The sequence below is a fragment of the Colossoma macropomum genome, unplaced genomic scaffold (genome assembly GCF_904425465.1).
Source record: "Colossoma macropomum unplaced genomic scaffold, Colossoma_macropomum, whole genome shotgun sequence".
NCBI classification, from domain to species: Eukaryota; Metazoa; Chordata; class Actinopteri; order Characiformes; family Serrasalmidae; genus Colossoma; species Colossoma macropomum.
The window spans coordinates 73592-87906 of record NW_023495855.1 but is presented as its reverse complement, the minus strand read 5'-3'; the positions used below and the strand labels follow the sequence as shown (position 1 = coordinate 87906).

Genomic DNA, 14315 nt, shown 5'->3' with positions numbered 1-14315 from the left:
CAAATTTATGATTGGCTGATAAGAGGCCTAAAAGACTGCTTATACTGCTTATAGCTATTCCCCTTTAAAAAGATGGTTCTTGAAGGTTTATTGAGCAAAGACAATGGTTTTCTATAAAACCATGAACGTTCAAAGAACCATTTGCATATAGCGCCTAAAAGGGTTCTGCTATGGTTACAAACTTGACAACCCTTCTTGTGCTATATAGAACCATATACATCACATTCTCCATCAATCTGAAGAACATTTTTACTATGGACAGAACCATTCAAGCATGTAACTGGTTCTTTGAGTATTCATTGTTCTACAGAATATGATTTTTTCTGTTTTCGTTTTTACAGCGGACAAAAAACCAAGTGTTAATCTGGTGAAAGTTTCTGATGGTGAATCCATCATGTGCGTCACTGAGGATTTCTTCCCAAAGGACTTCACCCTCAAGCTGAAAGAGGATGGTCAGGAAGTTGCTGGTCTGACCTGGCCAGCCATGCGCAGTACTTCAGGCTTGTATACAGCCAGCAGCCTTCTTAAAGTCAGTAAGGCATCGTGGAAGAACGCAAAGTACAGCTGTGAAGTAACCCATCAGAACAACATCTACACACAATCTCGATCTTTCACAGGTAGAGTCTTGATGGTGATATAGTTAGGATGTACATGCATTTCAGTGTGATACTATGAATAAATTAATGAATCTATTAGTATGAAAATTTAGGTGCCTAATAGTAAAATGTTATGTACATATTTAATAAGATTTCAAGCCTGTTTATGTTCTATTTCCTGATGAACAACATGCTGGTTTGTATTCCTCTATTTAGGTAAATTCAGTGTGAAAATCAAACCACCTGGAGCAAAAGACCTGTTTATACATAACAAAGCAAATATAGAGTGTGTTATCAGTGGAAGTAATAAGGTGGAGGTGGAAGCAGCAAAAGTGTCATGGACAGTTGGAGGCAACGAAGCTGAAAAGACAAAAATCACTGATGGTGTGGTTGAACCTAAAGAAGAGCTGTATGTTAAAACCAGCACGCTGACCATTGATGAGTCCGTCTGGTTTGCAGGCACAGCAGTGAAATGCTCCACTATCAGAGACAAAGATACATTCTCTGACTCCATCAGCCTAACAGAAGGAGGTAAAGTGTTTATCTTATTACCTTTTAACTGTTTCTTTCTTTTTTCCTCCTTTGTTCTGACTTTGTTCTCCTTCATCTTTCTTTTTTCCTCATCTTTCTCTCTTCCTTCTGTCTTTCTTTCTCTTTAATCTAAAATGTGCAGAATTTCAGCTCAATAGGTTTCTTGCTTTTCATCAATTATTGCAACAAGTTATTTTCTCTTTAATTCCTCCTTTTCTTTCTTTCTGTCTTTGTTTCTTTCTGTTTTCTTCCTTCATTTTGTCCTTTCTTTCTTTCTTTCTTTCTTTCTTTTTTTATTTTCTTTCTTTCCTTCCATTTTCTTCAATCCTTCCTTAATTCATTTATTTCTTCTACCTTTATTTTGTTCTTCTTTCCTTTATTTATTTTTACATTCTTTCTTTCTTTCTTTCTTTCTTTCTTCTTTTTCATTTTTTATTTTCTTCTATGCTTATGTTCTTCCTCATTTCATTCCTTACTTAATTTCTTCCTTCCTACCTTCTGCCTTTTTTCTTCTTTCTTTTCTTATTTGCTTACTTGCATCCATTTCCTTTCTTCCTTCCTTTTTCAGTTCTTTCATTATTTTTTTTCTTCCTTAATTGTGTCCTTTCTTTCTTTCTTTCTTTCTTTCTTTCTTTCTTTCTTATTTTGTTCCATTTGTAATCTGTCACTCATTACTCATAACTGTTATTCCATACAATATTTGGCATTGTCAGCACTGTATTCCCTCCAGGAAATATACTTTGCTCTGACATGTTCATTACATTTTGCATTTGGTGTTTTCTCTTAGACAACAGCTGCTCTCTTCAGATCTATGAACCTAAGAAAGCTGTTCTCGACACTGAGAAAATCTCTCTGGTGTGTGAGGTCAACAGCTCTCGTCTTGGGGATGTTTACATCATGTGGCAAAAGGGCCAAAATCCTAATGATCCTTTTGAAGAAGGCAGCATCACAGCTCCCATCTACAAAAACGGAACTCCCATGTCTGTTTTAAGCATTTTTACAGTGACTGGAAAGGAGTACAACAGTGAAATGGTCTTCACTTGTGCGGTCAAGCATGCCAATATGAAGAATCATAGCACACCGTTAAAGACAACAACATCTAAGAGTAATGACAACTGTCCTACATGTCCTTCACCTGATCGTCGCTGAGTGTCCTCTCAGACCAAGATGGTCAGGAAGCATCACTGCAGCTGTATCTGGCTGATTGAGATGCTTCATCTAGTTCACCTGAATGGTCTGAGATGCTGTTTGTCGTGATGTTATGTATCTCTGTGTTCACTCATTCAGTGTTTTCTGTTTGTATTATTATGTTGCATGGGCCATCATGTAAATCCAATCATCCAAAAAACAAACCTAAACTTCAACTGTTACTATTCACAATGATATTATAGCAATTCAGTATGAAAATAAGAACATTCCATATACTTTACATACTGGCCTCTGCATGTTTCATGTTACATGTCTTGGATGGACGTTGTTCTGCTCTGTCTTAAGCTTTCTCTGTTTCTGTTTATGATCTGCTCATGTTAACTTTTGTGTGCTTGCATAGAAGTAAAATTAGATTTAGATTGAAAATATTTTAAGAGCTTTTCTGGAAAGGTTACCAGTCTTTGTGATATGAGTTATATCTCTCGTTTTTGTAATGCTTGAAATAATAAATTGGCACAGCATTTGACAACATATAGTCCTGAATCATGAATACTGGTCATATATTCTTCAAAGCAAACTGAAATGTGTGAATCAATATAATGTAAAATTTAATCACTCTATCTAATGTTTACATTAAAAATAGCCATTTGCATTGAAAAGAGTTGAGAAACATAATTTGCTGTGCAAAAGTAAGGGACCATCCTTCATTTATTCAATTTCTAATAAAATGGCCATTAAATAAAAGTTATTAATTTTTCATCAGGAAAAAAGTATAAAACAGCAGACAATAACACAGAAGCCTCAACAATCAAAAATAATATTATTTTTCAGTATTCAGTGGGTCATTCTTTACCTTTATTACACCTAACTTTCAGTTTCTCAAAGAAATCTGCAGCCACACCCCCAAAGTTCAGTCTTAGAAATTGGTTTGGCACTTTCTGTTTCTCACAATCCAAATAATCCCAAACACATTCCATGACATTGAGGCCTGGACTCTGGAGTGGTCAGTCGATTGTTCTGAGAATATCAGCAGCATCTTTGCTTGCTTTACAAATTTTCTTCTTTTCTATTTCCCTCATCTGTTAATTATTTTTGTGCTCCAGTTTTGGAAAGGCTTCTTTTTCTTTGACTTTTCCCTTCCACATGCAAGTGGATCAACTTGGCGGCCTTGTTGACTGGAAATAAAATCAGTGAAGGGGGTCTCAGACTTTTAAACAGCACTGTATTAGATGTGAAAGTTACTGTTTCTGTTATATTCATTTATTTAGCAGTAACATGAGCTGTTTTTCTGTTTTCCTTTTTTGCTGGTCTTGTTCTGCACTATTCAATACCACAATGTTCTACAAGAGGCACCATAAATGGGCCACTTTTGGTTCCCTAATGATCCATGTTTGAAAAAGAGATTTAAGAATGTGATGAACCTTTCAAACAACTTTGTAAAGGTTCTATACCAACTTAGAGTTCCTTCTTAGGACTTTTACATTATGTGGAGGTTCTTTAAACTTTACAAAGCTTCTTTCCACTTGCATTTTGTCTCATTTCACAAAATGATTCTTCAAAGAATTAAAGGTCTTTCAGGAAACCAAAAGTCAAAATATGGGATCTTATGTTGTCATGCTGAGAACACTTTGTGGAATTAAGATTGTAAGCTTTTCTTGTTCTTGTAAACAACTAACTCTTGTTAAACTTTGGGATCTTAAATGGGAAATTTCACCAATTTTTCAAAACATTTGTATTTTATAATGGTTAAGATGTAAGCAAAGTCCAAGCATTAGAAATATGTTTTAGGCTTAAATCTTCGTAAAATTAATAAAAAATAAATTCTCAAGCATCAAGAGGCATTAATCTCTTCAGACATCTGGTTCCCATCAACATCACTGTGAACAATTCTGAGTTGATAAGTTTCTATGGAACAAAGAAGTTCACATCAAACCACTCTTAACCACCAAAACATATCTAGTTAATTATGTAGACATTTTGAAAAATTGGTGGAACTCTAGTAACAAGCAGTGGAACCATTTTCAAGGTCTATATTTCAATCAGTATATTTTAATAATTATTTTATTGATTTCATTTTTATTTGCTATATATAATCTGCCATTATGCTACATATAGATCTGTTTCAAATATTTATAACTAATTTATTGTGTGTTTTAGGTGAGATTCCAGATTCAGGATTGTATGTACAATGTGATGAGGTGACTTCAGAGGAGGACGAGTACAACAGCTTGTGGTCCACTGCCTCCTCCTTCATCTTCCTGTTCCTCTTCTCTCTCCTCTACAGCACTGTCCTCAGCCTCTCCAAGGTAAAAATATATGGTTTTATTTTTTATGTTGTTTCTTTGTTTTGCAGCTCTTGGAATTTTGCTTCTCATCACAGGGTTGTTTGTTGTGTTAAAAGATGCTTCTTATCTGTGTTTTTCAGATGAAATAATGATCGAAAATGAGGACTAACTGGTCTGTATTTTGGATTTCCAGTGATATTCTTGTCTATTACAAGTTTTTCAGTGATTTAAGTCATTGAATTGCCTATCAATAGTTTTGTGGATGTGTGATTTCATCTTAAAAGATATTTCAGAATGTCTTAGAATTTCTGTGCAGTTCAGTCACTGATATAAAGTCTTTCACAGTGGTTTGACATGAAATGGTTCATTGTAGAGAAACTTATCAGCTCAGATTTCTTTATAGTGGTGGTGATAGGAACCAATTATGCAATCTTTATGTGTAATGCTGATGGTGGTAAAATAGGAGATCAGACACAGCAGTGCTGCTGGAATTTTAAACACTGTATCCACTCACTGTCCACTCTATTAGACACTCCTACCTTCTTGGTCCACCTTATAGATGTAAAGTCAGAGACGACAGGTCATTCGTAGATGCACAGTTTATGCTGGTCATTCTTTAGTCCTTATTCAGTGGTCTCAGGATGCTGTTGGCTGGATATTTGGTTGGTGGACAATTCTCAGTCCAGCAGTGACACTGAGGTGTTTAAAAACTCCAGCAGCACTGCTGTGTCTGATCCACTCAGACCAGCACAACACACACTAACACACCACCATGTCAGTGTCACTGCACTGCTGAGAACGATCCACCACCCAAATAGTACCTGCTCTGTGAGGGTCCATGGGAGTCCTGACCACTGAAGAACAGGGTAAAAAGGGGGCTAACAAAGTATGCAGAGAAACAGATGGACGACAGTCTGTAATTGTAGAACTACAAACTGCTCTTATATGCTTATATGGTTAGTGGTGCTGATAAAGTGGACAGTGAGTGTAGATATAAGGAGGTGTACGTGTTGAAGTGGCCAGTCAGTGTACAGTCATTATTGTTTTTTATATCTCCTCACTGCAGAACTGTCGTTTATGCAGTTTTGGCACATGCATGTGCTTTATTGTCTCTTTCTAAGCTCTGAACTGGTAATTATAGAATGGATAGTTTGTGTTTTAAAGCAAGACTGAGGCATGTTAGAATTCTAAAATACTCAATATACACATTTGACTGCACAATTAATTATATTATGCATTGAGGTGCCGAAAGTTTCCCGCTATATAACAGCAGTAAGCCTCTAATGGCTGTGTTACTGGGATTTCACCCCTGCATTGTGTAAACCCATGCTAATGCAGGGAGTCTATTGGCTTCATGGCCAGATCTACCATATGGTTGACTTGGGTGACTGCCCAGGGAACCCAATACCCAGGGGCACCAAAAGGTTACTCCAAAAAGTTTTAAATGATTTTAATGATGTAACGATTTAGAATTTTGGAACATTAGATCAGCATAAACCAGCTTAAACTAGCATGGAATTCATGGTGGTTAATACTGTTTGTTTCAGCAGGGAAGTTTCTCCCAAAAGAGTATTTCACATCAAACTACTCTCTACTTTAAATCTATAATCTAACCACACACCACAATAGTTAATCTAATAATCCAGCCATACGTGTCCCAAAAAGCATTATCATTACATAAATTTGATGGACAGTGACATCTGCTTTTTAATTTTGGCAACTTATTTGATGTGCACTGTAATATTGATGAGCTTCAAGAGCAAGCTGATGCCCTCTGCGATCTTAACAAGGCATTAGCTGAAGAATAACTCTGGTTCAGTTTCTACTTCAGCAAAACTATCCTAAGACCTTTTCAATAAGATTACTAATTATCAGTTGTTTTAAAAAATATATTATCAGTGGGTTCTTTACCTGGCCTTCTGTGGCTTATTGGTCTAATATCAGTGAAACCAATGAGCCTAGATAGAACAGTGAACAGCATGATTCAGCAAGTTCAGTGGACATTATCACAGTTATTGTGCATCATAAAATCTGCCCAATATGTTGTGACCTTGTTTTTGATATGATATGTGTTCACATCTTTTGTTTCGATGTTAAATATGTCAGTGTGAACTCTAAGCAAACCAGAACTAAAATGCAAAAGAGGATCATTTTCTGCTCTGGTGCAGACCAAGAGAACTGAACTACGGGTATAAATGCACCAAGCATTGACTGTGTGGGATGTCTGGTTCCTATCACCACCACTGTGAAGAAATCGTCAGTAACCCTGCTGGAAAAAACAGCATAGACCAGCATGGGGGCTCCACAGCAAAACGAGCAGATGTTGTGCTTGGAATGATAGTCAACCAGTGTGGCTATGCTGGATGACCAGCTAAACCAGCACTAGACCAGCATAAACCAGCACTAGACCAGCATGGAATTCATGGTGGTCAATACTGTTTTTCTCAGCAAGGGAGTTTCTCCCAAACAGAGTATTTAAAGTCAAACTACTCTAAATAACTTTGTTTATGTGTTAATCATTTAATTATGCAGACAATTTGAGACTAGGGGAATATCTGGGGGGAAGTTCCAGTTAACCCTTTACTTCTTGCTGAATATTTCTAAAGATGTGACTGTGAATGGCATCCAAGTTGGCCGAGTCATTTTCCAGGTTAAACTACATGTCAAGTAGCCTTTATTACTAAAAGGCTATGTAAAATGTTTTTTTCTCTCTTTATTTTTTTTTATTTTTATTTATTTTTTTTTTTTTGGCTTGTTTCTTGGTTTACCTATATTGAAACACTTTGTGTTACATAAATGAATGCATTATTTATATATATAATAAAATAAGTAATACATATGTATACACATATCTGTGTGGGTATATATATATATATATATATATATATATATATATATATATATATATATATATATATATATATATATATGTGTGTGATTTTGTAATATAATTGTATGGAAAAGCTTTGGAAACTTCCAAATGTAATATCAAAAAAAATTAACATTGTAATTTTTTTTTTTCTGTAAGCTTTGTAATGTTTCTACTCGTTGCTTTTATTAAAGCTTCCATCTCCTCTTCTTTTCAAAGTTATTTCTTCTGAAATTATTTAGTGAATATATTGCAAGTAAAACCATATAAACTATGCAGGGTCCAAATAACAAACTCTGAACTTTCAGTTTTAGGCGACACCTTTTTTCCTACACTCTCTATATGCAGTAAAAACAGGTTCTGAGCTCAGAGGTCTTTTAAAAAAGTTCACTCATGGATCTGTTCTGCTATTATGAGCAAAAACAAGAAGTGAAACAGAGCCTGAGAAACAAGATGCTCACACGTGTTAAATGTTGATCAACTAAAAGAACTAAAAAGAAGGAAAATAAAAACAAGGCAGAAGTGAAAGCTTTCTAGAATGTTTAGATGTAGGTGGACACAGTAAGTGCTTTGGATTATTAATTAATTAATTCATTACTTAATAAATATTTAATAGAAAATAGAGCATGAGCATCTTAGTCACTGTACCATTAGATTGAATGTAGAGCTGCAGTTCTTCTTGGTGAAGGATGTTGTTTTTGTCACTGCATGTATCACTGTGTACTATTATAGTTATGGCAACCACAGTGTTTTAAGCTATTACAAAAACCTGCTGTTGAGACTGAAGTACTGTAAACTAATGAAATGTGCCTGAGCTGTCGTATTTGTTACTTTAGCATAACTACAAAAGCAATATCAGTATAGAGAAATTCACAATGTCATTCAAACACACTCATATGATAAAATTATACATGAAATTTACACAATATATTGCAGGAGGAGAAGTTCAACAGTGAGTTCAACAGCTTGTGTTTCATCACCTCATCCTTCATCTTCCTCTTCCTCTTGTCTCTCATCTACAGGACTGTCCTCAGTCTCTTAAATATATTTGGTAAATGTCTTTTTTTTGTTTTGTTTTTGTTTCTTTGTTGTATTAAAGATTCTTCTTATTTGTGTTTTTCAGATGAGCAAAATGAAGACAATCTGGTTTCAGTTTTGTCAACAAAAAAATGATTATTTCTCTCCTTTATTTTCTTTGTGTTTGTTGTATTTCTTGTAGTTTTGGTTTTAATTATATCAGAAATCTTTGTATTACCTAAATAAATGATACATTTAAAAATATTACTGATTGTTCAAACTGGACTATACTTCATGTGTCTTTCATTTTAATATTTAATTAATGAATCTGTATTAATATTTATATGATTTAACCATCTTTTGCTTATTTTACAAAAACAATTTAATTTTTAAACATCAAGATCTTCTGAGATCATTAAACATATAATGTAGCATCTACATGTAACATCTAAAAATATAATATAACTTTATTCAGTAAGCTATACAGTGTGTCCACTCCCTTTATTACTGTTTCCGTTCTTTGGAAACTCAGGAGAACTTCAAATTCCAAAGACCATCTCCTGGTCTTTTCAGAGTTATTTCTCCTGAAATTATTTAGTGAACATATTACAAGTAAAACCATATAAACTATGCAGGGCCCAAATAACACATCCTAAACTTTCAGTTTTGGGTGACAGCTTTTCTCCTACACTCTCTGTATGCAGTAAAAACAGGTGCTGAGCTCAGAGGTCTTTCTAGAAAGTTCATACACAGATCTGGTTCTGCTATTATGAGCAAAAACAAGAAGTGAAACAGAGCCTGAGAAGCAAGATGCTCACACGTGCTTAATGTTGATCAACTGAAAGAACTGAAAAGAAAGAAAAGAAAAATAAAAACAGGGTAGAAGTGAAAGCTGTCTAGAAAGTTCAGATGTAGGTGATGTAGTGCTTTAGATTATGAAATAATTAATTAATTAAGATTTAATAGAAAATAGAGCATGAGCATCTTAGTCACTGTACCATTCGATTGAATGTAGAGCTGCAGTTCTTCTTGGTGAAGGATGTTGTTTTTGTCACTGCATGTATCACTGTGTACTATGGTAGTTATGGCAGCCACAGTGTTTTAAGCCATTACAAAACCTGTTGTTGAGACTGAAGTACTGTAGACTAATGAACTGAGTCTGAGTTGTCATATTTGTTACTTTAGCATAACTACAAAAGTAATATCAGTATAGAGGAATTCACAATATGCCTTCACAATGTGCCTTCCGCCCAATGACGGCTGGGATGGGCTCCAGCACCCCACCGCGACCCAGAAGGATAAGCGGTTTAGATGATGGATGGATGGATGGAATTCACAATATCATACAAACACACTCATATGATAAAATTATACATGAAATTTACACAATATATTAAAGGAGGACAAGTTCAACAGTGAGTTCAGCAGCTTGTGTTCCATCACCTCATCCTTCATCTTCCTCTTCCTCTTGTCTCTCATCTACAGGACTGTCTACAGTCTCTTAAATATATTTGGTAAATGTCTTTTTTTGCAGCTTTTGGAGTTTTGCTTTTATTCACAGGCTTGTTTGTTGTATTTAAGATTCTTCTTATTTGTGTTTTTCAGATGAGCAAAATGAAGACAAACTGGTTTCAGTTTTGTCAACCAAAAATCATTATTTCTCTCCTTTATTTTCTTTGTGTTTGTTGTATTTTTTTTCTAGTTTGGGTTTTAATTATATCAGAAATCTCAGTATTACCTAAATAAATAATACATTTAAAAACATTGCTGATGGTCAAACTGGACTATACTTCATGTGTCTTTCATTTTAATATTTAATTAATGAATCTGCATTAATATTTATATGATTTATCGATCTTTTGCTTATTTTACAAAAATAATTTAATTTTTAAACATAAAGAGCTCCTGAGATCTTTAAACATATTAATGTAGCATCTACATGTAACATCTAAAAATATAATACAACTTTATCCAGTAAGCTGTGTAGTGTGTCCACTCCCTTTATTACAGTTTCCATTCTTTGGAAACTCAGGAGTACTTTAATCTATAAAGACCATCTCCTGGTCTTTTCGGAGTTATTTCTTCTTAAATTATTTAGTGAATATATTATAAGTAAAACCGTATAAACTATGCAGGGTCCAAATAACACACTCTGAACTTTCAGTTTTGGGTGACAGCTTTTCTCCTACACTCTCTATATGCAGTAAAAACAGGTGCTGAGCTCAGAGATCTTCCTAGAAAGTTCATACACAGATCTGTTCCGCTATTATGAGCAAAAAAAAGAAGTGAAACAGAGCCTGGGAAACAACATGCTCACACGTGCTTAATGTTGATCAACTGAAAGAACTAAAAAGAAGGAAAAGAAAAAGAAAAATAGAGTAGAAGTGCAAGCTTTCTAGAAAGTGCAGATATAGGTGGACAAAGTAAGTGTGTTAGATTATTAAATAATTAATTAATTAATTCATTAAGATTTAATAGAAAATAGAGCATGAGAATCATAGTCACTGTACCATTAGACTGAATATAGAACTGCAGTTCTTCTTGGTGAAGGATGTTGTTTTTGTCACTGCATGTATCACTGTGTATTACTATGATGGTACTTACTATAGCAGCCACAGTGGTTTAAGCCATTACAAAAACCTGCTGTTGAGACTGAAGTACTGTAGACTAATGAACTGAGTCTGAGTTGTCATATTTGTTACTTTAGCATAACTACAAAAGCAATATCAGTATAGAGGAATTCACAATATATTACAAACACACTACATGATAAAATTGTATCAATTTATACATTATATTGGAGGAAGAGAAGTTCAACAATGAGTTCAACAGCTTCATCCTTCATCTTCCTCTTCCTCTTGTCTCTCATCTACAGGACTGTCCTCAGTCTCTTAAATATATTTGGTAAATGTCTTTTTTTGTTTTTGTTTCTTTGTTTTGCAGCTCTTGGAGTTTTGTTTTTATTTACAATTAAAATGATTATTTCACTCCTTTATTTTCTTTGTGTTTGTTGTATTTTTTTTTTCTAGCTTTGGTTTTAATTATATTGGAAATGTCTGTATTACATAAATAAATGACACATTTTAAAAAGTTGCTGCTTGGTCAAACTGGACTATACTTCACGTGTCTTTCATTTTAATATTAAACTAATAAATCTATATTAATATTTATATAATTCAACGATCTTTTGCTTATTTTACAAAAATAATTTAATTTTTAAACAAAGATCTTCTGAGATCATTAAAAATATTAATGTAGCATCTACATGTAACATCTAAAAAAAATAATATAACTTTATTCAGTAAGCTATATAGTGTGTCCACTCCCTTTATTACAGTTTCCATTCTCAAGAGACTCACTTTCAATTTTTCCAGATAAATTTCTTCCACATTTTTCCTCAAATCCAAACCCCAAAGCTCTTTTTTCAGTACTGTATCCTCTTCACTTCTTACCAAAGTTATTTAATTTTAGCTTAAATTATTAGGGAACATATTACGGTTATGATTTGCTATAAAACATCTCTCTGTGCAGGGACTAATAAACACAGTCTAAAGGCTAAACAATAAAGAGCCCTGTTTCAGTTTCCTACACCCTCTATACGCAGTAAACACAGGAGCTGAGCTCAGAGATCTTTCTAGAAAGTTCATACATGGGTCTGTTCAGCTGTTATGAGCAAAAACAAGAAGTGAAACTGAAAAATTGGGTCAGAAATTTGTTACTTATAATATGCAGAAAAGTGTCCTTGGTCATTTCTCACTGTTAAAAAAAGTAAGCAGTCAATTTTTGTGGTGAGCAACTTTTAAAGGGAAAAAGTAATATTTATTTATTTATTTATTTAAAAATACAACGTTGAATATAAAGGGAACATGAACATAAAATGTACATTTTTTCTGATAGAAGAACTGAATAAGAAGACAATAATCTGTATATTTAATTAGGTGATTTTTTTTTGGTATTTGTTATTTTGGGTAAAATTCATATATTAATGCAGACCAACTCAGAGAAAGGAGACAGACTCAGTGAAGCTGATTAGGAGCTGAATGTTTTTGGTGTGGTGTGTGTTACAGTGTGAGGGGAGCACAGTGATTCACACAGTGACAAAAAAATCACTGAACACTGCTTTACTATCACAGCACTGATAACACTGTACATGATGACACAAAGTCATACTTCACCGTTCATTCATTCAGAATTATATAATATTTATGTAGATAATGAACAATATTGCAGGCAAGCCTACTGGAGTTTTTCCAAGATAAGCTTCATTTTCAAGTACTGCAGTCCAGTGTTTGTGTAACATAGTGTGTGGATGCTGTTGAACTGGGGGAGTTTGTGAATACAGAGCTCTTTTGCAGTTTGCTGATAGACTATCAATGCTTTATACTTCTATCAGCAAAAACAAGACTCACTGGCAAAGTGTTAAGATACTTTGTATTATTTAAACTCATTGCTTTTGTTAAGAGTTACTTAAAATTTCATTATGTTATAGAAGTAGAGCAGAGCAGAATTGGGAGTTTTGCCCAATAACTTTTATTATTATTACAAAGTGTTCATTCCTTTTGCTATTAAACTGCTGTCTCCAGTGCACAGGGCAGTGCTGTTGTTCACTACACTACCCATACCTCCATATCCTAAAGAGATAAAATAGAATGTGAAATAATGCATGAACATCATGGTGACCATGTCACTAGCTTGAATATAGAGCTGCGGGTCGTCTTGGGGCAAGACGTTGTTTCTGTCATTGCTTGTGTCACTGTGTACCAGGATGGGGGGGTTGCAGTGATTTAGGCCATTACAAAAACCTGCTGTTGAGGCTGAAGTACTATAGACCAGTAAATTGAGCTTGAATTGTTGCATTTGTTACTGGAGCATTAAACAACATCAGACCAGAGAAATACACAACTGATTTATAAACACATGAAAATTATATATGAAATCAAAATCATGTATAAACTACTCTTCATACTTGAACACTCATCAATACCTATGTGCTTGAGCTTAAGGTTACACATTTGTGTGCAAAAGTTTAAACACTCCTGGTTAAATTACAGGTTTTGTTAATTTACTAAGTAAATAAAAATGTGCTTTTTCTGCAGAAAACACCATTATGTACCATAACTTTTGCACAGGCCACATTTTATTATTTTTTGTGATATGTTGAATTAAGAAATTAATAGTCATTGTGCATTAAAATGCATTCATTTTAACTTATTTTCACTTAGAAAATTAAGAAAAACATATCATTTGACAAGGGGTGCCCAGCCTGCTGCATGCAATTGTTAACAAATTTAAAACAAATAATAATAATAATTATAATTATAATAATAATAATAATAATAATAATAATAATAATAATAATAATAATAATATATGCTCATATTTTTCTGGAGATGCACCACCTGACTTGGTAAACTGAAAGGCCTAACCACAAATTAAAAACTGATCATTTATTTAATATTGGCATTGCACCAAGAAGGTCACATGGGGTCTTCTTTATGATGCAGGTTGTGCCCCCTGATGTAGTTTCTGATGTAACTTTTCCAATGATCAATTTTCTTGGCAGATAAAATCATTTTAGGCTTTTATATGACTAAGTAATTGTTTTATAGTTTGTTTAATCTGTATGTATGGCAGGACAGTCATCCTAAACACTGTGCCCACTCACTGTCCACTCTATTAGACACTCCTACCTTGTCAGTCCACCTTGTAGATGTAAAGTCAGAGACGATAGCTCATCTGCTGCGGCACAGTTTCTGTTGGTCATCCTCTAGTCCTTCATCAGTGGTCACAGGACGCTGCCCACAGGGTGCTGTTGGCTGGATATTTTTGGTTGGTGGACTATTCTCAGTCCTGCAGTGACACTGAGGT

The 14315-nt window shown here is 34.2% G+C and overlaps 1 gene segment (V, D, J or C); it reads left to right on the top strand.

The window, feature by feature from the left end:
- The first annotated feature begins 2024 nt into the window (after positions 1-2024).
- The window catches only part of LOC118803144, a 32617-nt gene continuing 20326 nt past the window's right edge, over positions 2025-14315 (top strand). The window contains 2 exon segments of the C gene segment in view: positions 2025-2232; positions 4434-4582. Of these exon segments, the coding sequence occupies positions 2025-2232; positions 4434-4582 (357 nt within the window).